Source organism: Pecten maximus, chromosome 8 (genome assembly GCF_902652985.1).
Source record: "Pecten maximus chromosome 8, xPecMax1.1, whole genome shotgun sequence".
In the NCBI taxonomy this organism is placed as follows: domain Eukaryota; kingdom Metazoa; phylum Mollusca; class Bivalvia; order Pectinida; family Pectinidae; genus Pecten; species Pecten maximus.
In genome coordinates this window covers 20766310-20794176 of record NC_047022.1, presented here as the reverse complement: position 1 = coordinate 20794176, position 27867 = coordinate 20766310, and the positions used below count along the sequence as shown (strand labels likewise).

At 37.2% G+C, this 27867-nt stretch overlaps 2 protein-coding genes across 2 annotated transcripts; one reads left to right on the top strand and one right to left on the bottom strand.

Moving 5' to 3' along the window:
• The first annotated feature begins 5400 nt into the window (after positions 1 to 5400).
• On the top strand, positions 5401 to 17292 carry LOC117333353. The gene is made up of 5 exons (XM_033892614.1): positions 5401 to 6086; positions 11288 to 11426; positions 11835 to 11947; positions 14369 to 14500; positions 14713 to 17292. Exons 1-5 carry the CDS (start codon positions 5952 to 5954, stop codon positions 15973 to 15975), a joined length of 1782 nt encoding a protein of 593 aa, XP_033748505.1. The 5' UTR covers positions 5401 to 5951; the 3' UTR covers positions 15976 to 17292.
• A 2877-nt stretch (positions 17293 to 20169) lies between these two features.
• On the bottom strand, positions 20170 to 24963 carry LOC117332195 (GPN-loop GTPase 1-like). Its single transcript, XM_033891079.1, has 4 exons — positions 24765 to 24963; positions 24109 to 24267; positions 23453 to 23545; positions 20170 to 22184 (listed from the first exon to the last, which is right to left on the bottom strand). The coding sequence occupies exons 1-4, from the start codon at positions 24961 to 24963 to the stop codon at positions 22084 to 22086; spliced, it is 552 nt and encodes a 183-aa protein (XP_033746970.1). The 3' UTR covers positions 20170 to 22083.
• Between the last annotated feature and the right edge of the window lie 2904 nt (positions 24964 to 27867).

Below are 27867 nucleotides of genomic sequence, written 5' to 3'. Positions count from 1 at the left end.
TCTTACAGTGTCTTTGTTGTTCAATATCACCTTTGTTTGGTAACGGAACCTTTTCAGGAGAATTAGTAATGTTAGTGAGTTATGTTATTGATACCCCGCCGAGGGAAACAATTATATCGTATACATATTGTATTGTATTGATTCTTTGTCTCATTAAAAGCTATAAATGTATGGAGTTAGATGAATGACCGTCTAATGATCAAACACATCTACAATAACATATACGGCTCTTTATCAGTTTTCATTTGAACCAACAATTAGTTGTGGTGAAGCGTGCTTTGTGCTGTCCCAGAGTGATGATGTATCAACAATAGCATACGTACAAGCATTGTATTTAATTCTGTAATTTGGACAGTACAATCTGGATGATGATGTTATCTGTCAGTTTTACCATGAAAGGCAGTGTCTGTGTTTGTTTTTGAAAAGTTATATTAGTACATTGTACTAGGGAAAGTACATTTGATTAGTTATAATAGTATATTGTCATAGGGACAGTACATTTGATTAGTTATAATAGTATATTGTAAAGGGATTGCACATTTGAATAGTTATAATAGTATATTATGAAAGGGCCAGTACAATTGAATAGTTGTAATAGTATATTATAATAGGAACAGCACATTTGAATAAGTATGATAGTATACAGTTATTGTATGGGTGTAAGGGAAACAACACTTTTATTGTCCCCCGAGACATTAACTATTTCCCGAGTCGAAGCCTCGGGAAATAGTCAATGTCAGGGGACAATGAAAGTGTTTTTTCCAGAAATGTCCATACAATAACTGTTTTATTATACCAACATATAAATTAGTCAACCTCTCGAACCAGTGTTCATATAACTTTCTCCACGGCCTAATTTCTTCCCCGGAGAATAAGATAGTCTTTCAGTTTATTAACTGTCATTTTTATAACTTTTTGTGTGTTAGCGCTGTCGTTTTCAGAAAAAAATTCCTCCCCAGCACTAAAAAACAAATAAAACGCGAAAATATGAATGCGCGCATTCCGGGTAAATAACACTGACTATTGACCTGGTTAATAGCATTTTTGAAGGACGTGGTTCAAATAGCATTTCTATTGTCTGTTTTTTATGTAGTGTAAAATAAGGTATAATAACATATTATAATAGGGGCAGAATATTTGAATAGTTAAAATAGTATATTATAATAGGGACAGGACATTTGAATAGTTATAATAGTATATTATAGAAGGGACAGTACGTTAAATTGTTATATTAGTATATTATAATAGGAACAGTATATTAAAGATAATTATATACATGTACATGTAGTATCTTTACTATGTAGTATACTCTAAACGCACTAATTTCGGTGAACTCAATTTTTCGCGCGTTACCAAATTATAAAAGTTTAGTGTAATGAAGAATTGGTCCTGTCACGTTAATATTACCTATAGAAATAGTATGAAAAAAGTATAATTAGTGAAATCAAAATTAAGCGCAATACTTCCAGCGTGGAGAGCGCTAAAATAAGGTTACCGCTAAAATTTGTGCATTTATATAGATAAAGATAACCATAGCAACGCTTGTAACATACATAATCAGCGCTTATCAGTTTGTAATTATTTCGCTCAAATTAGATTTAATTATAGATTATAGCTGTTATTCTTGGGTAGTTTGTTTCCATATTGATTTTTCCAACCTACCTTCCGGATCTCCGCAAACTGAAGAGTCCTAGAAGGACGAGATCCAATCAATCAATCAATCTATGACCCTCTTATGACCTTGTCTGGTTGGTGTCCCTCTAGACATCCATCCTCATATGACCCTGGCTGTTAGTGTCTCCCTAGACATCCGTCCTCATATGACACTGACTGTTGGTGTCCCCCTAGACATCCATCCTTATATGACACTGACTGTTGGTGTCCCCCTAGACATCCGTCCTCATATGACACTGACTGTTAGTGTCTCCCTAGACATCCGTCCTCATGTGACACTGACTGTTGGTGTCCCCCTAGACATCCATCCTCATATGACACTGACTGTTGGTGTCCCCCTAGACATCCGTCCTCATGTGACACTGACTGTTGGTGTCCCCCTAGACATCCATCCTCATATGACACTGACTGTTGGTGTCCCCCTAGACATCCATCCTCATATGACACTGACTGTTGGTGTCCCCCTAGACATCCGTCCTCATGTGACACTGACTGTTGGTGTCCCTCTAGACATCCGTCCTCATGTGACACTGACTGTTGGTGTCCCCCTAGACATCCGTCCTCATATGACACTGACTGTTGGTGTCCCCCTAGACATCCGTCCTCATATGACACTGACTGTTGGTGTCCCCCTAGACATCCGTCCTCATGTGACACTGACTGTTGGTGTCCCCCTAGACATCCGTCCTCATGTGACACTGACTGTTGGTGTCCCCCTAGACATCCGTCCTCATGTGACACTGACTGTTGGTGTCCCCCTAGACATCCGTCCTCATGTGACACTGACTGTTGGTGTCCCCCTAGACATCCGTCCTCATGTGACACTGACTGTTGGTGTCCCCCTAGACATCCGTCCTCATATGACACTGACTGTTGGTGTCCCCCTAGACATCCGTCCTCATGTGACACTGACTGTTGGTGTCCCCCTAGACATCCATCCTCATATGACACTGACTGTTGGTGTCCCCCTAGACATCCATCCTCATATGACACTGACTGTTGGTGTCCCCCTAGACATCCGTCCTCATGTGACACTGACTGTTGGTGTCCCTCTAGACATCCGTCCTCATGTGACACTGACTGTTGGTGTCCCCCTAGACATCCGTCCTCATATGACACTGACTGTTGGTGTCCCCCTAGACATCCGTCCTCATATGACACTGACTGTTGGTGTCCCCCTAGACATCCGTCCTCATGTGACACTGACTGTTGGTGTCCCCCTAGACATCCGTCCTCATGTGACACTGACTGTTGGTGTCCCCCTAGACATCCGTCCTCATGTGACACTGACTGTTGGTGTCCCCCTAGACATCCGTCCTCATGTGACACTGACTGTTGGTGTCCCCCTAGACATCCGTCCTCATGTGACACTGACTGTTGGTGTCCCCCTAGACATCCGTCCTCATATGACACTGACTGTTGCTGTGACGTTTGATCCTGTTAAATTACCGGTCTGCTCTGCTATTGTATGCTGTATTCAACAGAATTGAATGAATTTTTTTCGTGTTTTAGTTCATAAGGATTTGGCAGAAATGCTTAATTCTTATTAAATGAAAAAAATGTTATATGTCTATATTATGATTATATTATATATATCAGCTTTGTTTTTTTTATAATAAGTTAGCATGTACATGTATTTGATTAATATGTGTGACGTGTGATTGTCACACCCATACCTACTAGTGATAAATGGAGCACCCGGTGATTTGTATTGTGATACGGCCTGATCAATATTCAATAATCATTTTCCTAACATGACCAAACGTGAGAACTAATAAATTAATAATACGGTGTTAGGCCCTCAACAAAACACCGTGCTACTAGTGTCAGATAGACGTATTGAGTGTTATATAAAAGTATCCCGATTGATTAACCTTGGTAGCAGTGTAAGGCGATATAAGGTCCAGTGGTATTAATATCATAACTGTTATTGAAACCTGTACATCTATATCTGTTGTGAGAACGTCTATGTAGTATCAACAATGTATTTCTGTATGATTAAATATTAATGATCTATTCGATATTTCATATTGTAAAAATATTTTTTGATCGACATCATTAAAATATCATCTAGGATTTTAACTAGTTTTGTTGTGGTTCTTGCAAGGATGAGGTTAATAATCGTACCCTTATGCTATGCATAACTTTATAACATTTACAGTCTTATTAGTGGACAGTTGGAAATAATAAATAAACTAGTTGTTTTTGTTTTCAGTTTCGATTGATAACGGTCTGAAGACATCAAAATTGCCTGTAGAAATGTAAATAGATTGTATATGAATATAAGACATCGATATACTGTACTTACTTTTATTGAAAAACAAATTGTGGTGCTCGGTATTTTTTACTCGCCATGATGTCTCCGGCAAATCCCTCGCCATATCACGCATCCAGCAATTCATCCGCTATTCATGAGCGCCGCGTAATAGAGAGAAATGGTACTCAGTCAAATAATCCAGTCTACCACCATAACGTCACCAGCAAATCACCCGCCATGACGTCTCCGGCATTACACCCACGATGACGTCTCCGGCATATCACCCGCCATGACGTCTCCGACATATCACCCACGATGACGTCTCCGGCATATCACCCGCAATGACGTCTCCGGCATATCACCCACGATGACGTCTCCGACATATCACCCGCCATGACGTCTCCGGCATATCACCCGCAATGACGTCTCCGGCATATCACCCACGATGACGTCCCCGGCATATCACCCGCCATGACGTCCCCGGCATATCACCCACAATGACGTCTCCGGCACATCACCCGCCGTGACGTCTCCGGCATATCACCCGCCATGACGTCTCCGACATATCACCCACGATGACGTCTCCGGCACATCACCCACGATGACGTCTCCGGCATATCACCCGCAATGACGTCTCCGACATATCACCCGCGATGACGTCTCCGGCATATCACCCACGATGACGTCTCCGGTAAAATATACCCGCCATAATTCCTCCGACATATCACCCGCCATGATGTCTTTTGCAAATCCCTTGTCTTGATGTAGCCGGATAATCCGCCATGACGCCTCCCGCAAATCATAAATTTTATAAAGCGTTAATAAAGATATCTCGGAGTTTCTGTATTTTGTCAGGGCTTATACTGGAATCACCATGTAAGTTACAAGGCTTTTCATGTGTGTTATGTTTTCTAACAGCTTGATATGTTTTCACAGCATTTGCCAACAAACAGAAAAGATAAGAAAAATAATCAAAATTAACGGGCAATAATCATGATATGTTATCATCATCAATGTCAGTGAACACACTAGAATATTAACTTGTCATCTTAAATTTACAGCATTTATAAAGAATGAGATCACAGGAATTTGGCACAAGTTTCCAAACAGTCCAGATATTAATCATACGTGTTTCAACGCATATCACATATACCAAGTCCCTGTGTATATCTCTGTATTTACATCGCTTTAAAATCTACAAACATTAGGACATTCAACATAACATTTGTCTGTTATGTCGGGTCTAACTTAATACATTATTAGGGGTCGTGAAAGGTTCCCGTAGTCAAATTCAATTACTTTATCACACCCCCTTACAAAGTGTGATCATCGATCAGGGTCATGTTCATGATTAGGAGTATTGTAAACATTAAACAAACAAAATACCGTCCGGAATCCGTGACCCGAGTTATTTGATGGAGGTATTATAAACACAAAACCACAACGAGATCCGTCCGGATAACTGTTACGTAGTCAGTGGTTTGAGAGTCCTTGTGGAATGTTCAACAGTTATGAACATTCAATAACCACTTAAGACACATTAGTTTTAATACGTGGACATCATATACACGTTTCTTACTGATAATGGCAATTTGATATCCATGTCCGCCAGGGGTTTATTTGGACTTTTAATCCCGGAAACTTTAAACTTCAACGAAACAATTAGAAGAATGAGAAATGACAATCACTGTATATACACAATTCATGCCGGATTACACTGAAATTTAAATGGAGCAATACAGGATGAAATTTGACCATTTCATTTTCGACAAGTGAAAATCATACCTTGATTTGAAGGATAGGAGGGTATTTGATTATAAACTTTTTGTGAGCATTAGTTGTTTTGTTTCGTGACAAAAGAATCTATATCATACTCTACTGGAGGGATTTATTGTTCTTCAGCTGGAATTTCGTGAATGTGTGTTCGAATCTAGTCTGACTGATCCTAACAGAAATGAGGAGAAAGTAGGGATACACTGTTCAGCGTTGAGAGGCTGAGGAATCCAGGTAGAAACTAAAAATGGACGAGAAGGAGAAAGATATCCTTGACAGAAACAAAGAATTGTTGGTCCGGAACATGGTCCTAACTCCGGAGTTTTACGATTTATTGCAATCATACAATGTCCTTCCTGTCACCATGGTGACCGATATCAGGGTAAGTATATTAATTGATTGATTGATTTATTTGTTCCTTTTATACGAGATTTATGGAAGAAGTGCTGTTTATGACACTGGTAACAGGGCAGTCACGTGATTGTTATGACACTGGTAACAGGGAAGTTATATCAGATTGTTATGACACTGGTAACAGGGCAGTCACGTGATTGTTATGACACTGGTAACAGGGCAGTCACGTGATTGTTATGACACTGGTAAGAGGGCAGTCACGTGATTGTTATGACACTGGTAACAGGGCAGTCATATGATTGTTATGACACTGATAACAGGGAATTTATATGAGTGTTATGACACTGATAACAGGATATTTATGTAGGCCTTATGGCGTTGATAACCAGGTAGTTATGTAATGGATGTAATGACACTGGAAAAGGTAACATTAATCAGCGAATACAACTGGCCGATATTTATTATCATAACGATATGCTGACGGCAAAATTAAAGAAAAAATCGCTGAAATGTCCCCTCTCTTTACTGAGTGTTAAAGAAGAATTATCAGTAAACAATACTGTTTCGTAAACACGATCAGCAAATGTCCCACGTGTTAGGGTGCTTATTCTACCTGACATTTATGGTTGAAGCTAATTTTAAATCATCTTTAAAGAGAATTTGTTCATCTAAATATATCAGAGTAAAGGGAGCGTGTAAGTCGATCTACAAAGTGTACGTACACGCTTAACTCCACTAATGATATTCGCAGTTTATCAGGCGTTGTAGAACATCGAAACAGATTATTTGAGGAACGCGTGTAAAAATTGTATTCTAAATTTTAAAATAAACCATTCAAAGGCTTTCTGTGTTTAACTTACACCACCTATAATTATAAGGGAAATAAGGGATTGGTGTACTTTTTCAAACAGAGAAAACATATCAATTACCTGATTTTTTTGACAGACAGAAATCTCGTTTGATATGATCCCTTTGATGAAACGAGTGAGATATTATTTGTAAATATATGTGATCTGTATACATTATTATGTTGACATATAGGGACTGATCAAACATGTCTCGTGTTTTAACAGACAGATGGCCTCATTAATAGACAACATGGCTCTCTTCCAGTCATGAAAAAAATTATATACATTCTGTACATCAATAACATATATGAACCTTTAAGGAGATCAATGTGGTGTTATATCAACATGACGTGGGAAACGATAACCGAGGAGAAAGTCTGACGATTTTCTTCGTGGTTGATATAACACCATATTAACCGAAATCAAATTGATTATATATACATGTATGACGTTACCATATAGCACACAGTGATGACGTCACAAATAAACCCTCTCATTACACCTGAAGAGCTTGCTGCTCTCAAAGCATGTGAAAGCGCTTGTGATTTTCTGGATTGTGTTTTTTTTTTAATTATTATTACTACATGTATATATATATATTTATATATCTGTGATTACGACTTTATTTTCTTAAATAACCTATTCTAACGTTCAGATATATATGTAAATCATTAAAGTAAAACGACATTCTGGGGACGAACACCACAGAAATACAAAGGTTATTTTCTACGTTTGTCTCATCCATCCATCCATCCATCCATCCATCCATCCATCCATCCATCCATTTTTGTATGCAATCTCCACTCTTAATTATCTCTTTTACTCATGAATACTTAATAAATGGAATTTAGATTGTCGTAAAATATATTTATTAGAGAAGGCGTTTATAGGAAAAACAACACAAGCTAAAACGAAAGGTTTTTGATTCACATTTTACAAGATAAATAAATCTGATTATCGTCAACGTATATCCATGATTTCCTGTCCGTATCAAAGACCGATAGCTATAATACAAAGGAATTATAGTAATTAACAAACTAGGAAAAGAGCATGTTTGCTAGCTGTTAATAAAACTATGGTGAGCAATTGGTGCAGAAGAAAAATACATTTGAACTTTGGAAGTTTTGATAAAATACAAGTAAAAATGGGAACAGTCATCATAACGAAGCTGTAATTCTAACTCAAAATCGATAAAACTAGGGCTGAATACAAACACAAATTACATCTGCACGGGTACCCCTGGATAGGTAAAAGGATAACAAGATCAGGTACCCCGGAATAGAAAGCGTCTTCTGCTTCACTGATACACCTGTCCCACAGTCATATTCTCTAAACAAAAAGTAGGTTATTGCAGGACCTTGGTGACAACGAAACTACTTGTAATATCGACAAGCATAGACCACGTATGACTTGGTCTGCTTAAGATCATATGAAGAATGAGCAATATGTGTTATGACTGGCCAATCGAGAGGGTTTGGATGATTCGAGGATCATCGGCATTAGTTCACTATTACGAAAGGTTTTTTTTTAATTGTGGTCACATCTTGACCGAAAAATAAAGGAGAATAATTCCCATGCAAATATTTTGTAATTATAATAATGCTATTAGTAACAATACAGATAAAAATGCAAATAAACGATTATTTCATCTGTCGCGGGGATGAGTATTTGGGGGATATGGGCGTGGTTAAGGGGTGGGTATGGGGATATGGGCGTGGTTAGGGTTGAGTATGGGTGATATGGGCGTGGTTAGGGTGTATTATTTTATGGTTTTGATTGTTTTCTCTCATCTCTGTACCAATGACAGTCATGTAAGCATTGTATTATGTAAATAAGAACAAGACAAACTTTTGAAATAATTATTAAACACAACAAATTTTAAGAAAATGTTATTTGCAGAAATGTACACAAGGTTGTATATATGCACCATTGCTGCTTTCATTTAATAAGAGATAATACGATTTTCACATTGTGCCGAAGATGGTAGCGTGTTTATATCCTCAAAGTTTACATGATACCTTGATGATACCATAAAGCATAGGCTGGCGATGTACCTATGAGTATGTATGTAAATAGTAAACTCGAGTGTAAATACAAACATCCCTGAAACCTTCCGTCAACACACGTCTAGCCATTGTTTGCAGTTACATTCAGTTAACAATTCTGTCATAGTTAGCTTCAATGTTTCAAAAACATTGTCTTAAAACTTCCAAAATACCGCTATTGTCAACAAACCACAGGGACTTGAAAATATATCATAGTCATAGGATTGGTCGACTATAATTTCTTAAGCCTCTGTACAAATCAATGTCTTTTATACATGTATACAAATTGAATTTGAATGAGATTATGAATGTCCATGTATATACGATACGCGGACAAAACATATAATCAGGTCCCTGTGGTATAGTAAAAGAACTGGTCCAAATAGCACAGACTGTAATATATCATCAGGTCCCTGTGATAAAGGACAAGGACTGGTCCAAATAACAGACTGTCGTATATCAAGTCCCTGTGATATAGTACAAGAACAGGTCGAATTAACCTAGACTTCAATATATCATCAGGTCCCTGTGGTCTAGTTCAAAGACCGGTCCAAATAACCGAGACTTTAGTTAGTTATCAGGTCCCTGTGGTATAGTAAAAGAACTGGTCCAAATATCATAGGCTATAGTATATGTACCGGGACCTCTATATTCCAATGCTAACTACAAGGTGCTTTAAACTTCGTCGGTCGGGTGAAATCTAAAACTTTTAAAGTGATTTACAATATCGTATGTGATAAACGCCTCGTGCTGTTAAGTGTTTACAAGTTTATGTTCTTATGGATAAGTAGGCAATCAATCACTCCCGATATACTTAATATTTGTGTAAACATAAAGTTAACATCACGTGATATCCCCACGCAATAGGGACAAACATAAGATCACCTTAAAGTCGTCGTATCGGCGTTTTGTATGTCGGCCATGCACCTGAAGGACCTAGATACATATCATGTTAATAAATTAAAGGTTTAATATTATTATGAACGAATCACCCATGATCAAAGGTCACCATCGAACTTCTCTAATACCTCCCTGTTAGACACGTGATTACCACGCGTATTTATAACTCCGCGCACAATTTCTTGTATAAAAAACCTTATGTAATGTTTTTCTCATACAAATTAATTAAAATAGATTTTATCGAACAAGCCGTAAAAGTTTGATTATCTAAAACAATCAACCCCTGACGCATTTGTTTTTATCTAGATTTTTTAACAAATTAAATAGATTTAAAAAAAAACCCAAAATATAAATTAATATCAGCAAATATATAAAAATACCATATCACGGCCAATTTAAATTGACAATTATATATTATATTAATGAAAAAAAAAAAAAAAAAAACTATTATCTTGCTTGTCATTCCTGTACAGTTTTCAAAATCTTGAAAGAAAAACACAGTCCCATCATATAAAATCATAAATTTGAAGAGTTTTTAACATGCGCTGGTCGAATGAGCCCGCCTTGTTTGTTGTGTTTAAACATAACAAAATGGCAATGGCTGACGATATCAGACTTAGTGAACTCAAGCCCATTGCTGTCCAATTATACCCACCAACACTACAGATTTAAATCATATTGATAAATAGAAACGCCGAAATTTGAAACGTGTCTAGAACACGAATCTATTTTTTTAAATTCTGTGTGAAGCAAGCATTTCCATTGTACATGTTCTCATTCAACGACATGAAATATGACGTCGTTGTTTGTTACATCGCTTTTGATTGGTCGGGATATCTGTGTGATTATTTCTCAAGCTCAAAAGTGTTGCAATAGGATCAAATAAATAAGAAATGAACATTAAATATCAATTTGAATGTTTTTTTTTTACCTTATGGAACTGTATCGCCTAAAACCAGTAAACTACAATCCTAGTATTTTTGTGATCTTAGGTTCACGAATACTTTTTTGAGGTTTTCATCTTGTATATCAGCCGCAACAGAATCCCAAAAATTGTTTCTATATATTTCAATTTGACAAAACATATACATATTTCTGGGAACTTTAAAATTAAATATCATCTACTCTCAATGACGTGTTATTGTGATGTGGCGTCATGGTGTCCATGGATAAAAATCAAACTGTTTCTGGAGTGAATCACAGGGACTTCGCCCAAAATCCCCACCCGCGGTCCATATTTACAGATACATAATAATTCTGGAGGAAACTCAGGTACCTGACACACATTCAATTTCCAACCAACAGTCCATACTTAGAGCTACATGTACATAATAACTTTAGTTTAGATACATATTTGTACACATGCCATATCCCTGTGAAGTAAAGACGTGCAAATCTCGATAAAGACAAAATTTAAGGACAGTTAAAAATTTCAGGCTGGAAAATCAAGGGAAGATAAGAATCGTCGTCTTCTGAAAACTGTAAAGCTCCGCGGATGCGATTCTTACCGGAAGTTACGTCATGTCCTGAGCCTCACAGGACACGCCTTTCTCGCCGATCATCTACATGAAGAAGGTAATAGGCTGAAGTATATTATATATTTTTCAATCAGTGTAAAATGTGTTTTTTCCCTTTTGTTGTTGTTTTATTTTGCCTTTTACAAGCTATTCCTGGATCGGACGTGAAAAGGTTTGAGGTCGCCTTCCCGACCACGTGGGTTTCCCCCGGGTACTCTTGTTTCACAAATGTTGTAAGATAAATAAAGTTTACATTTTACATTTACACTTCTCCCTTCTCAGTCTGGAATATCCAGCTTCATTCATTTGACATGTTTACACTTATGAGCGGACACATCTAAAGATATTGTTTATTGTTATTGTGATCTCTTTATTGATGAGATATATTATCTACTCTATTCAGGTCTCTGTCTTTACAAGATATATCTAGAATCTGAACATTCCTCTTTTGTGCTTATTTTCGTAGAAACTGATACAAAGCTACTGCGATCTGAAGATTTCTTTGGGAAATTTCCAACAATCTTCAACCAAATCAGCGACGACATAAAAACCAAGCTTCTCCAGTACCTGGAAACCAAGGTAACTATTATCTTACTTAGTTATCTCCCTTCATTTTACTTTATTTATTTATTTTTTAATTTTTTTTAATTGTCCAATTCTAAAATTGGCAATCTTGATGAGGTAGACGTCTACAGCGTTAAAATCTATGGATAGATTTATTAGACTGGAAATACTGAAGAAATGTATTTTAGTCGTATGTCAGATATTCATTTCCAGAGAAAATTGCATCCTAGGGTCTCATCTAGTTAAACCCTAACCTCTTTCTTTACGCCAGACGTCGCATAAGACCTTCACACAGTCATATAGCCTTCACACAGTCCGCCTACCCCTGCTATATAGCCAATCTCGTTGGTTTCTATCTTTTTCTGCTATCCCTTTTGTATGGTTCTTGGTCCTCCTGTAGCTTTTCTTCATTCTGGTGCCCATTCCAGTGCTATACAACATATGTTCTTTTCTCTCCGCAACATTTGCCCTATATATGTCCATCATTTCTTATTCCACAACGGATTCTTCTTGTTTTGGAAATTTCATTTTCAGTGCCATGCTTCATATTTTACTTTGCCATCTTATTTGACGTTTCTATATGAGGCACTAATGTTGAAAATGTTAAGTTACTTCGGCTTTTGTTATCCTCCATGTTGCACATCTATCAATGATTTGAGTTTTTTGTCCTATTACTTAGTGTAGACCCAGACTATTTCTTCGTCGATGGACTGCTCCTCTTGCCTTCTGAATTACAATTTTTTATGTTACTTCTACTATACCCCTTCTTTATGTTCTTTATGTTCAACTGCATGCTCCCATGTAAGCAAAACTGTCAAAATCGTCCACTTTCTCACTGTTGATATACGTAGTAGATGGATTATTCGTTCTTTCACTTCGTTGTACAAAATGTATTTAGTTTCTGTCCCATCCTTGCAGCTCCGGTTCAATTATTAACGCCGCGGGGTTGTCTGCAGTTATTCTTTGTTATCCAGCCCATTATCATTATCAGAAAAATCCTGACATTATAAAGCCCTGTTCCATCTCTGTCTGGCTATCAAACAATCTGATGCTACACAATCTTGAATCATAGTACACATGAAGCCTCTTTTACAGTCCCCGCATAATTTGATGGAATTCCAAAACAATGTGGATGTGCGGAATCAAATTCTTATCCGTAGTCAAACAAATGAATATAAAATGGAGATCTCCATTCTTCGGTTCTTTCAAAGATGTTTCCCAGGGTAAATATTTTTCACTTGTTCCTCTCTTTCGTAAAACAGGCCTTATGACTACACCTTCCGCAAGTCTCTGCAAAACAGAGCTTAAAACTAGCAGTAATGTGATTCGTCACCAGTTGTTACACTTGGTTGCATCGCCCATCCTATTACTTTTACAGGTGATACCTTCTTCCAGTCTTATGGCTTTTCTTTATTTTCCTATATAAATGCTATATGTTCATCTACATGCCCTTTGATATACGTCAGCTATAAATAGCTTTTGTGTTACGCTATCTATGCCCGGCGACTTCCCATTCTGTCTTTTACACTTCCATCTCTTCATCTACTGAGGCCTACTCGATTTGCACTCTTCTCCTTATAGAATATATCTTCCGGTCACTCGATTTGTAGCTCTTCGGCTTCTGGAAGATCTTCTACTTCTTCCCTCTCGAAGCTGGAAGATTTATCTTCCAAGATGGCGGTGACCATGTTTCAGTGTGCGAGTGATGAGTTTCACTAGAGAAGGATTTATGACACATACATGCACATGTTTGTGTCATAGTGTTTGAGAAAATTTAAAAACTTGTTTGTTTTGGGTTATTATCTTCCGGTTTACTCGATTCACATATAACGGAATACGATCTTCTTAGAAAGCTTCTCTTCCGAGAAGAGTGCAAATCGAGTGGGGCTCTGTCCAAGTCGCCATTATTAATTTCCTCTTATTCTTCTATTTGTTCAATATCTTCAGCCGTTATTGGATTCTGTGGGTCTTGTTTAGCTTTTCATTGAAATGTTTTATCCATTTGTTTCATCTATCATGTCGTCCTGTTTTCAACGCTCCGTCTTACCTTCTTATCCCTGTATCTTGTGTCGTTTTTTGCCAGACAGGCTGTTTGTGATGTTGTACTACTCTTTTAATCTCGAGATTATGCTAAAAATCTTCTTCCTCGGCATCCTTATCAACTTCTTATGTTTTTAATCAATCTTGCTCTTAATATTCTTTTGCTGATTGACATTCATTCAATCAGTTCTTTTTTCGATCGTTCATTCTTCATGATAGAAAATCCATTGACTTGAATCATCGTCTCATTACACTTTCATTACTTTGTGCACTGGATCCTTTCTGTTTGCTAGAATAGAAAAAAAACAATAATAACGGAAAGGCAACCATTATCAGGCGAGTGGAAACAGTGAGCGTAATAAATATGGTACATGTATTTGTATGTCTTGTTTGCAGCTGAAAGAAAAGATGCTTGTGAATGCATGGGCTAATTCTGCATTGGAAAGAAGTGAGATTCTGGAGTCACGTAAATTAGAATTTGAGCACGAGAGGGACCTAAGGACGAAACTGGAGAAGTGTAAACGACAGGTCTGTCACGGTTCATTTCAATCAGCATAAAACGAAACTGATAGTTCAGTAATTTATGGCATATTCTTTGAAATATGTACTTTGTATATATATAAAGCGCAAGTGGTATATCGTTATTTTTGAAATCCCATATTATTTTAGTTTTAAAAGTTTGTAACGTACAATTCTGCTTTATTTGGTTTAGAAAAATAAAGATACTGTTTCTTCTGCAGCTGAGCAAGGCAGCTGACGATTTAGCTTTAGCCAAAGACGAACTCAGACAAAACCGACTGGAAATGAAGGTACAGATGAAAGAGGTAGAGGAATCCGAGAAAAAATTCAAACAGGAATTAGGAGTACAGTCTCGATTTAATGCAGCAAATAACAGTTCCGTTTTAAGACTTAAAGAACAATTTACCGCAGTCAACAACAAGATTCGCCAGTTGAACGGTCTGATTCAAGAGTTCCTTCATGACAGCGTTGCTACGGAACCACAGGAAAACGTTATCGCTGGTGCAATGTTAACCACTTTAGAAAACAATATCAGGACATTGATGGACAAAGCTGACCAACATGCCGAGACGCTAGACCGCAGTTGCGGTGAAAGGAACGCCATTTTAAGTTTGCTAAAGAAGCCAGTGTCGCGAACAGAGCCACTGTCGGAGATAGTGAAGAAACATGTTGAAAAAGAGAACAAAATTAAACTAGCGATTTGTCAGGAAATGGATAAGCTCAACGAGAGTTTGCGAGAAGTTGGAACAGGAATTCACACTAACGGGAGTTTGTCAAGCACAGTGACACAAACAACAGATCTGCGTCTGATTCGAAATATGATAGCCACCTTCAGAGTGGAAGCTGAACATCTCAGAAAGAAGCTAAATTGGAAGGATACACAAATTTCTGAACTTGTCGAGGAACTCCGACAAAAACCTACTTCTCTTCGTCCCATTGAGGATATCCCTCTAGCTACAGGTGACGCATTTTCCAAAGGACAACTTTCTGCGCAGGCGTCATTAGAATTAAAAGGTGACGTAGTATCTTTTGATGTAAAAACAGTAGATCAAATAACCAACAATGAAAAGTCCACGTTGTACACAAAAAAGGAAAAATGGTCGCGTGAGAGTAGTCCATTAAAACCGATCTCCATAGTGACGGACAGTTCGGAAGGGGTTGATACATTTGATGAAAACAAGCATAGAATGGTCTCGTTTGCGCAAAAGGATGGCAATATGGAAGATAAGCGTTCAAATTTCCCAACTGTCAATAGACAGGTAAACCACGGGATATCGTCTCCAAGAACTCCTCATCCACCGGGAAAACATACAAATACAGCCACTGAAAAGAGAGACGGCGATTCTATGGCAATACAGGAAGTGACGTCATACATGGAGGAAAAAATTGCCGAAGGGAAATTGCCGCCAATAGTATCGAGCTCTTCGTATCTGAGCTTTGAAAATATACCGTCAATCGGAAACAAGACTCCGCAATCGCCGTAATAATCTTTTTGAAGCAAAAAACGGAAGAAAATAACGAACCAGCAATGGGGAAATAGCATAGCACAATGTGAAAAACAAGGTTTAAGCAACTCCTTCACTAAGTATATATACATGATGTATCTCTAGTTTTAAATGCATTAAGAAGATGTGTAATGATATTATACAGCTATACTAAATATATATATACACTGTATTGCTGATATTAAGTCGTCCACAACGTTACTCCTTGAGTTACGTTCACATTCGTTCTCAACACCCTTGGACTGTGTCATGGCAAAATTGAAGGAATACAAATGATTAGCTATTTGATTAACCTAACCAATCGCTGAGTTGATGCATTTATTTTTTATGATCACAAGTGAGCGACAACTAAGTTCAAAGCCGGTCAGTATGGCTGGCGATCCCGAGATTTGCACATCAAAGTCTAAAACTAGCTTTTTTACTTGATATGGTATAGTGACCAATACTTTGATTTTGCCATGAAACATTTCATGGGGAGCAGAAACCTAAAGTTAACGCTTCCTCTGGAGTATCAAAGATGCTGGAAATTAAGGATGCCCGGGGGTTTTGCGTATTAATCCAACTTTTTTTTTAAAGAGCGTTCCAGTGTTATTACAGCCATATGTTGAATACAGATACATTGTTGTTTGGATATCTCGATCCACAAAATACAATGTATATTTTAGTGTTGAAATATCATATTTTGTGAAATTGCTTGATTTAATATATTTACTACTTCTCCAACTGATATGCAAATTAGTTTGAAGTCTGATTGGAACATGTTCTATAACATATATGATGTATTTTCTTCCCCCTTTTCAGGAAGAATGATGTTCTTTTTAGAAAATTTATGTACATTATTTTTCTCTTGTTTCGCCATGCATCAATCCTTACAATTGTCTATAACGTACATTGTATATATCTATAAGTACTCAAACATTGTCTTTTTATTAACACGCGGGTTTGTTTTGTTGTGGAAAAGTTTGACAAATCGTATTCGTCAATACAAAATAATTCATACTTATAATTGTCGTAATGCAACATTGTATGTTTAATTTGATAATATATGTTGATATGAAGTCAGAGATAGGTATATAAAGCTGTATTATGTGTTTAAGAATCCATTTATACATGTATCTCTCTTCTCCAAAGGGAAAATATTTCAGCCTAAGTTTCATATATAAATGAGTTTTAAGAGTTCACACCCGTGTGACCTTGCTGTGTTTAATATAATATTAAGTATAACGTTCAATCTAATACATGGCAGGTTGATATACGAAGTATACATGCATGCAATAAAATGAAAACATTTAATAACTTATTTTTTGTGTAAATTTATATCTAAATGGTAAAAGACACACAAGCTATATTGGCTACTGTATAACAAGTAATATTCGTGGGCATTTTCTTCGTGGTTTCAAGCTATTGAGTGAGTTTAGCTAGCATATCATATAACCGGATTATAGTCTAACATTTCAACTTGAAATAGATTATATCTATTTTCGCAACCCCTTATATAAACAGTGAAAAGGTTGTTGTTATACAGAATGACCATGTTAAACAGTACTTTATTATGTTTATCAATGCTAATTTCTCCGATAATGTGAAATGGTGCAGTCCAATTCCTGATTTTAGCAAGAACGTGCCAATATACGTTATATTACGATGGCTGGAAAAGGCTGATTAAAACTCACGATGATGACCTGCAGTAGATTCAAACAGTTTTAGTAGAAAGCTCGGGCTATTTATATTGCTATTTGTACTAATGAACAGGAGGAAAATACAATGAACACCAATACATAGCAAAAAGAAGAAGAAGAAGAAGAAATAAAAAAAAAAAAGCCGGTACATGACTACAGAGAAAGGGATAGTAAATCGTTGAGGAAAAGACGACATGATGGAATTGTGGCGAGTGCAGTGGGAACTCTTTGTCGTCTTCCTTATTCGCTAGTAAATACCAGATTGCATAGAGATGTGATTGTCAGGTGAAAAAATGAGAGGGATTGAGGATCACACTAGCGTCTTGGTATCAAGGAGAGCAACATTCTATGTTATTACAAAACTTACATTTGAGTCACTGGTGTAATCAGATGAGAATATTTCACCACCTTAGAGATGAGACATGGAGATCTTAGCGAGAGGAAGATGATTCTTAAGTTGCCAAACACGAGACTTTCTGAGAGTTTGGCTGCCCAAGTATCTTGCTCCAATGGTTGAGCTTCCCCTTTCGCACTCCAAAGGGGGTGAATTATTATTTTCTCTTATCTCTTTTGATATATATCTAATATTGCCGTTGCTTCAGTTCAAGACAATACTGACCTGACATGATTGGAAGTTCCCGCGACGTCATACAATTGCTAAGAATGTGCAAAGAGCACGTATAATACGTATACTTTGTAGGTTGTTTCGGCCCTATGGTGAGATAAAATCTCACACCGGTAAGATTGTGGATATCACTATCTAGGGTAAGTGAAAACAAAATATCACACGAATTTTCAACCCGCGGTCTATATATTAATTACCATGGTAACGTGATGGTCGCATTTATATCGCATGTGGAAGTTATCGCTATTTATCTGCAACTTAAACATGTATTGTATTTCCTATGTGCGTGACCTAATATTACCTCTGCGTGACTTTATATTACCCGTGAAGAGTCAGAACAACACTAGCTTTTGCAGTATGACAAATATATATATACGGACCGTTAGTTGGAAATTTGTACAAAGTCTCTGTGGTATCGAAGACAGCGAGTTCGCCAAGGCAGCGGCATGCTTGCTGCAATTCGTGCAAAATAACAAGCTACTAGCTTACCTATATAGATGACAGTGTCAGGAATGTGAGATGATGTCATGCCAGTCAGTAACGGTGTAGATAATTATAACCAACAAGAAAAATGTTTTTGGTTGACTAATTAAACTGTTACAATCGGATACTGGACCATGGGAGTAATCTAGACAAGCTATCATCTAAAACCGTTTATACAATTTGGCTAAATAAGGCAAAATGCCCAAAGTCAAACATCATAATACACAGTAAGTTAGAGAATGCATTATACTACCGAATCATTTTAAATATGTCTAATGGACAAAAACCAGTTAAGAAGCTTGGTGCATACAGGTATGGTCAGACCAAATACGAGTCCATTTTAGGCTCTCATTTCTTGTTCAATGAAGTTTCTCATACACAAGAAACTTTTGCAATATTTGATGGATCAAAAATTCCATCACCAATTAATAAAAGTGGCATTGAGGCCCTTAAACACTGCTGGTAAAAGTGTATAGATTCTGAAGGGGATTGTGTTGAAAAATAATTCAAGAGATCCGGCAAAATTAAAATCCTTCAATACGAGGCGCACAGACCTCGTGTATGTATGAAACGCCTAAATCGCACATTCAAGGATTTTTCCAGGCCACAAAGCTGTCTAGGAAGTAATGCAAAGCGGTGACCTTTCACTAAACCTATTGCAGAAAGTTAACAATCAATGGCCGATTTATTTCACAGAAGACCTAATCATAACCTGCAAATCTAATAGCCTAGTTGAATATACTGAAATCACTTTCTGTCTGTAGGAAAAGTTATGACAACTTCTTCTTATCTTGTTAACCGTTTCAATGAAACAACATACGAATGATATGGACTATATGATAGATGTGGATGCATTTATTTATGTAAAAAGTATTTGGTTGCCATGGTAACGTGGTCAATGCACAAATGTTTTTTCACAAAGGCTCATAATTCCTTAGAGAAGCTTTATTCCAACTAGGCTGGTGTTAGTCTAAAAAAAATATACTTGTATGTTGTTTCCAAATCTGTTACTATGAAAACAATAATGGAGCTATTGATTGGTCAAAAATGAGATATCATCCGATTCAGATGAAAAATGGTATAAATTTAAAGTGCTTTCAAGAAAGTCAAATAAAATTGGTAATTTTTTCCTACACAAGTTTTTTTTTAAAATAAAGTGTGGTTGGGGTATGACTAGTAGTTAGCCATTGGCTTACAGTTCTAGTTAGATTTTTTCTTTAACACTAGCCCTCCACCTCTGGGTTGCGAGTTCGAAACCTACGTGGGGCAGTTGCCAGGTACTGACCGTAGGCCGGTGGTTTTTCTCCAGGTACTCCGGCTTTCTTCTGTAACCTGGACGAGCACGACTAGCAGCGTTGATGCAAAGAATGGCACAAATACCCAATATACACTATATACATGAGTTTATTACAATAATGTACATATTTAACAGTCACATATGCAATAATAGCAATATATACAACTTTCTCACAACTAACATACACATACATACACTCTGAAGCAGCAATCCACAAATACTTCCAATGACGGCTGACGTATAGTATCTGACGTATAGTGTCCACATAGAAAGTTGTTACACTCCAGACAAAGATTGTCAAGACAAGTTTATGTATCTGCTCAACGTTGCCACATAAATGTAGATATATGCCCACACAGGACACATGGGAATAGAGTTGTCCACAAAGGTCTGTATACAGTTATATCCGCCCACACAGGACATATGGAAATATGGTTGACCACAAAGGTCGGTATACAGTTATATCCGTCCACACAGGACATATGGAAATATGGTTGACCACAAAGGTCTGTATAAAGTTATATCCGTCCACACAGGACATATGGAAATATGGTTGACCACAAAGGTCTGTATAAAGTTACTTCCGCCCACACAGGACATATGGAAATATGGAGATATGGTTGCCCACAAAGGACATAACATAAAAATCTGCCCACACAGGACTTCTTACGATGCATATAGCTGCCCACACAGGATAGCTCACCAATAGTTGTCAACTTAACATCTCACCAACAGCTACCCACACAGGACTGCAATCAGTTGGTGATAATGGTGTTTGTATTGCCCACATAGGACTGGAAACTATGGTTACTGGATACCATATCAGTCTCAATCGACATCTGCCCTCACACCATCATAGGTTAAAACTGTAACGACATATATATGCATGTCTAACTAAAGGTTTTACTACACTATGCAAATACCATAATGATATAGTATTTATCTACATCATAGTTCTATCAACATGCACTTATTTATGTAAACGACATATTATTTGACACTTATTCAATTGTACTCTTATAAAAGACTGATATAAAGAAAGTAAACTAGCGATATACCCGCTATATATATAGTTATACATATTATATAAGAGCTAATACGATAACTAAACACATACACGTTTAATACTCGTAAGACTTGCTAATTCTACCAAATAAGTTATGAATTACCGCAAATGCAACAATTCTAAACACATATTATACTTCTACATCAAAAATCATAGCTCAGTTACTTTAAATATTAGCCTCATAAACATTACATTCACAGACCTATGAACTGTACTCATCGGTACGCATTACGATTAGAAAATAACATGTTATACTTCGGATATAAACGCAACAGATTTCGGGGTTTAAAAACCAACACATTGGTGTATAAGAAATATAATATAACTTACCGCAAACTGTATTTTGCGCTTGTTTAACCCATGTATACCTTCCAAGGTCACACAACCGGTTCGCCCGTTTACCCGTGCGAATATCTCTCTCACACTAATTTACTCGCTATGAACCCGGGTCCGGAGAATCCGTATTTATAGCAAATAACAAATAATTACCAAAACTAAATATAAATTACACAATAAAATAAATAGAAATTCTACCGTATTATAATTGTACAAGCAACATAGAAAATATCCACTTCCTGGAATATAATGGATATGTATATAGCAAAATATGGTTGGGACTGTGACACTTCCACCTCCAAAACCTGGCAAGTCCTTAAATGACCCTGGCTGTTAATAGGACATTAAACAAAAACAAACCAAACCAAAGAAAGAGACCTGGCACAACTTCGCAACACTTGTGTTATACAATAATAATAAATGTATGTGTATTTACCGGCATATGATGTATGTATTTAGAAGATGCAAAACAGACGAGATGCCAAGTCTATTTGTCTCTATAAACAAAACTAAAAAAAAACACCATTAACAATGACAAATTTTAATAGCACAGCTATGTGACAAAACAAACAACAGATTTGGTAAAAAAAAAAGTCTTTTGTCATGTTTTGTCCACGACTCCCGAGTCTTGTTTTTGTTGTTGGCGACTTTTTTGACTTTTAATAAAATTCCTGAAAGATTCCAGTTCCCTCTGTTCCTCCTCTGCAAAAGATCAAGCATGTGTGTACAGTACTACTTTAATTCATTCAAATATGATTTCATTATTAAGATTTAGTGCTTTTGTTTATTGATTAGGTAAGTAAATACTGCAGAACAATAGAGATGCAAATGAACAGTTCTTTCATCCATACTTTGAGGAAAAGGGGCAATTAATTGCCAGTTAATTAATCAAAAGAGTTTTCCATCATTGAAGATTGAAAAAAATACATTCTACCTACCTCAAACCTTTACAATGACAACCTCTACCTCCCTCAAACCTTTACCATGACAACCTCTACCTTCCTCAAACCTTTACCATGACAACCTCTACATTCTATCTTCCTTAAACCTTCACCATGGAAACCTTTACATTTTATTTTCCTCAAACCTTTACCATGACAACCTCTACATTCTACCTACCTCAAACCTTTACCATGACAACCTCTACATTCTACCTACCTCAAACCTTTACCATGACAACCTTTACATTTTATTTTCCTCAAACCTTTACCATGGCAACCTCTACATTCTACCTTCCTCAAACCTTTAACATGACAACCTCTACCTTCCTCAAACCTTTACCATGACAACCTCTACATTCTACCTTCCTCAAACCTTTACCATGACAACCTCTACATTCTACCTACCTCACACCTTTACCATGACAACCTCTACATTCTACCTACCTCAAACCTTTACCATGACAACCTTTACATTTTATTTTCCTCAAACCTTTACCATGACAACCTCTACATTCTACCTTCCTCAAACCTTTAACATGACAACCTCTACCTTCCTCAAACCTTTACCATGACAACCTTTACATTTTATTTTCCTCAAACCTTTACCATGACAACCTCTACATTCTACCTACCTCAAACCTTTACCAGGACAACCTTTACATTTTATTTTCCACAAACCTTTACCGTGACAACCTCTACATTCTACCTTCCTCAAACCTTTACCATGACAACCTCTACATTCTACCTTCCTCAAACCTTTACCATAACAACCTTTACATTTTACTTTCCTCAAACCTTTACTATGACAACCTTTTCATTCTACCTTCCTCAAACCTTTACCATGACAACCTCTACCTTCCTCAAACCTTTACCATGACAACCTTTACATTTTATTTTCCTCAAACCTTTACCATGACAACCTCTACCTTCTACCAACCTCAAACCTTTACAATGACAATCTCTACATTTGACCTTTAAAACTGTTTTCTTCTTTTTCGTTGAAATATCAATAGAGTTATCTGCCCTTACCATCCACCATGTCTGGGTCATGTGCGTCCTCATCACTGTCATCCTCCACCAAGCCTGGGGTGATTGCCATACCATCTGTCTGTTTCTTCAGCACTGAACAAAGACGAAATGTTTTTACATATAGCAATTCACCATCATGTCTATTGTTATTGAGTAGAAGAGTAAACGGATGCACCCCCCACCAAGTGGGGTAAAGTGCATTGAGACAGAGAGTCAATATATATAGGATATTGATATGGAAAGCGTGACCAAAAATTCTATTATCTAAAATAAAAAGGAGTCTGAGCTAGCAATTTTAAAATTTGACTGCAAGCACAGGGCATATTTCTTCTTGGGCCTGTTCGTTTATGCAGACAAACCGGTTCGTCAGTTTTGAAATGTAATACATGTATTTCAGAAATATATCTTGAAGGACCTGCAGATATCAATGCAGGCCTTGAAAATCTTTGCCAAAGCTTGTCTGAAAACAATAAATTATCATCAGGTCCGTCCTTATTTCATAAATGAACAACCTTGGTCCAACCGTTTAGGCAGAGATAAATTAAACCGGCATTTGATTTTAATCTGAAATTTGATAAGGAGACAACCCATCCCTAGCATGACATTTGATTATGTTATCAACCATAAGGTATACAGAAATGTCCGTTAGGTTTTACCAGGTTTGTCTTTGCCCATGTCCATGCGAAGTCTAGACATCTGTTCTTCCTGCTCTTCAAGATCTTTTTCTTCCTTTTCACGTCTTAGCTTCTCGTACTGGGGTCTGTAATCTCTGAAAGAAATTACCATCCACATAAAACTGTATCGTTTTACTAATTCTACAATATATTTACTTTTTAAAGAGGCATTTATAAGGCATAACATTGTTATTGTATATTTAACTATATCACCAGTTATGTACTACCTTTAATTTTCATGCAGACAGTCCCCATTACCACCCTTGAAGAATAATGCTTATGGAAGGTGTGTTAATATTTGTTATGCTGCGATACATCGACATCTATACATATTTAATTTTCAGCCAATCGTCAGGTTGGTAAAAAATCAGACTTGTACATCTGAGATTCAACTTATCAGAGCTACAGGGGCCGTCTTGGAGAAACAATGCCAGAAATAAAACTCAACTCAATAAGACATAATGTCTAAGTGAAGTTCAAGTCTATCGAAGTAATAAAATTTGGTACCCTGTCACTGAAGGACTCTGTCAGCTCCTGTAGGTTGGGAATGGTATAGTGAAAATGTTGAGTTTGAGAATTCAAGTGACGGAAATCACAACAAAAGCGATATTGAGCAAGGTTTTTTTCACGCGACGTACCATTCAACTTTGACGGATCTTTACACCGTTTTGACACCAATACAATAGGGCTGGTGATAGGCAAATCTGCCTTTTCTGATACAGGTGTAATAATTCCTTGTGACAAAAGTTCATCCAGTTGATGGCGCAGTGCCTCGCGTTTATCAGGAGATAGTCTATAGGGTTTCTGAACTTTAGGCTCTGGGTTTGGTTTCAACATAATTTTGTGTTGGACTAAATTGGTAAATCCTAATGCTGGGCTTTCATTAGTAACAAATACATCTTTATGTTTAGTTAACAGTTCTAACAACCTTAGCCTTTCCTGCTCCGTCAACCGAGATGAAATGTCAAAATAAGATTCAAACCTACTATCAACAGAGTTACTCCCTTTTGAATCAAAACTCAAATGGTTTACATGGTGACTCTGATTTGAAATAAAATCATGATGTATACTGGAGTTATCTGAGCTTGACGAGTTATCGTGGCAAATATGGTTACATTTTAGAATATTTCTGTCTGAGGCAGGGCATGCATGAACAGAACAACATTGTCTCTTGTGGTCACATCCTTTGGTATCAATCTGACAACATTTGACATCAAAATTATCAAAAATATTTTCTGAACATGTTGCAACATTACCCAAATTCTGAAAACATTTGGTTGGAGCAGCATTAGTATCAAGTAAAGGACCAGTGGAAGTATTGTTCAAGAAAGTGACAACATCTGGAACATTTTGGCAACATTTGGCAACATTCTCAAAATTCTGACAACATTTGGTATGTACAACATTAGTATCAAGTAAATGATCATTGGAGGTATCATTCAAACAATCAACAACATCTGAAACATTTTGGCAACATTTGGCAACATTCTCAAAATTCTGACAACATTTTGTATCTACAACATTAGGTTTCATTTTCAAAGGTTTGTCTAACATAGAAAAATGAACACTGTCTGACTCTACGTCAGTCATACATGGCATAGATTGACCAACCTTAGTACGAGCAACATTCTGTACAGAAGGATTGTGATTTGTCAAAACTTCATCACTATTCAAGTTTAAAACATGAAATTGACCCAGAACTTTCCCTCGAGCAATGGTAATATGTTTGTTGGTAGGATTTAAAATCTGAATTGGTACATTGCCCTTTTGGTTAACATTTACAACACTTCTGGCTAACAACAATCCACATTTTGCCATTTTCATATTACCTTTACATAAACCCTGTACACCATGCATAGTTTTTGAAACTGTTGCCCATAAGCGACACTCACTGTTAGGGGCTATAACACACCTTCGAGAACACACAATGTTATTTTTCTTGGAAAAATATGAAAAATTGTCAAAATCTAAAACAAGCTTGTGTTCTGCAAGATAATTACTACCTAACAACAAAGGTTGTGAACTCTCCTTGATAACATAAACATCAATACAGTGTTTCCCTTGTGGAGATTTCATAATCAATGTAGCCCTACTCTCAATATGTACTGACTGCTTATTAGGCAAAATAATCTTTGTACAAGGTTCAAAATCTAGTTGAGATTTACATTTGTCTGGTAGTGAACTAAATAATTCAGATGACATAACATTGATCTGACTACCACTATCTAGGAGAGCAGCTACCTGTGTAGATTCAAACCTTACAGGCATGTACATGAAATTTGTGTCTCCTGATTCATTTTTGTTACATAATGGTAAAGAGTCAGAGTCTGAAGTTACAGAACTGTTGGACATTGGATCTGTCTCTGAATCTAATATGGGAAAGGTGGCGGCACCTGAAATGTTGGACATCCCGGGGAGTTGTGCCGTTGGTTGGTGTTCCTCGCCGGGATTGGATAGTTTAACTGATAACATGTAATCGCTGTATGTCCATACATGCTGCAGAGCTGACACAGTGTCTCTGGTGAAGGAACACCATTACCGTTCCATTGACAGTTATATTGCTTGTGGCCTCTGCCACCACATCTATAACATGAGCTTACTTGACCTTCATCGAGACGCGAACGTGTATCAGGAGCGCGCGAGCGGTGACGTGTTCCGGTATCTTGTTCTTTGGTTGGTGATCGCCCCCTAGAATTTGTAGTTAAAGCATCAACAAGGTCAGAGAGCTTCTCAACCATACAGTTGAAATCAGTGGTGTTCTGGGAAGGTTGTGGCTGAATGTGAGAAACGGCAAGTGCAGGCGCATTACGACAATCATACAGTGACCCCATCTGGGCCGCTGTTAAAGCTGCACGACTGTCTTTAGGTTGACTGGCGCCAACAAATCGCTGTAGGTCTGCCGGCAATGCCGACATAAATTTAGACAAAATCTCAAGATCAGATTTTCCTATCCTTTGGCCTCTTTCCATCAATCTGGCGTAGAAATCTTCCAGCGGTTCATGCACTGATAAACTCATGTTCATGAAATTTTGGTTCTCTAAAAGGAGAGCCGGACTGGTAGCGGACAACTGCAGGTACTCGCATGTGAACCTTTCTCGTACTTCTAACCAAGTTTTATCCATTAACTGTAAAGAGGTAAACCATGTCCTTGCGGGTCCTTGCAATAATAAATGGAATGCTGCTACTCGTTTGTCTAAAGAGTCTGCAGAATAATCTCCCTGAAGGGAATATAATGTAGCGAAAGACTCGAACTCATGTAAAAATTTTGATGCATTTTCATGGGACAAACCCGAAAATTTTCGACACTTTGAGATATCCATATCCAACATGGAGTCAAAATCTTTCGACTTCCTGGGAATGTTTATAGCTAACAAATTGTGTGAAGGTTCTTCAGTAAAATAGTTGTCATTTATGAACGATGCTGGGAAAATCTGATCCTCTAATGAAGCGTCGAGATCATCATAGGTTGATAAATTACTTGAAATGTCTTGAGACAGTTCACCATCAGAATATAAAATGGTCGATGCCAGATCCGATTGATTGGACGACATTGCCGACAGCAAAATGTGGTATTTCTACAACTAGCTCCATTTTTTCATCCATAGATTCATTATGATCATGGCAAATCAATACGAAGATATATGTCAATGACGTGAATTTGAAATAAGTAAATGTTCATCAAAGTTTTAAAATCACATGGCACATTCGTTGACCGCGACTTTTTCCCGCTGGAAAGCACAT

Bases quoted from the DNA above. Each gene is read 5' to 3' on its own strand.
- LOC117333353 (XM_033892614.1), top strand. From the start codon at position 5,952: ATGGACGAGAAGGAGAAAGATATCCTTGACAGAAACAAAGAATTGTTG. The intron at 11,427-11,834 runs GTAATAGGCTGA...TTATTTTCGTAG, and splicing joins CGATCATCTACATGAAGAAG to AAACTGATACAAAGCTACTG. The intron at 14,501-14,712 runs GTCTGTCACGGT...TTTCTTCTGCAG, and splicing joins TGGAGAAGTGTAAACGACAG to CTGAGCAAGGCAGCTGACGA.
- LOC117332195 (XM_033891079.1), bottom strand. From the start codon at position 24,963: ATGTTGAAACCAAACCCAGAGCCTAAAGTTCAGAAACCCTATAGACTA. The intron at 24,268-24,764 runs GTACGTCGCGTG...AATATATTGTAG, and splicing joins AGATCCGTCAAAGTTGAATG to AATTAGTAAAACGATACAGT. The intron at 23,546-24,108 runs GTAAAACCTAAC...GTCTTTGTTCAG, and splicing joins CATGGGCAAAGACAAACCTG to TGCTGAAGAAACAGACAGAT.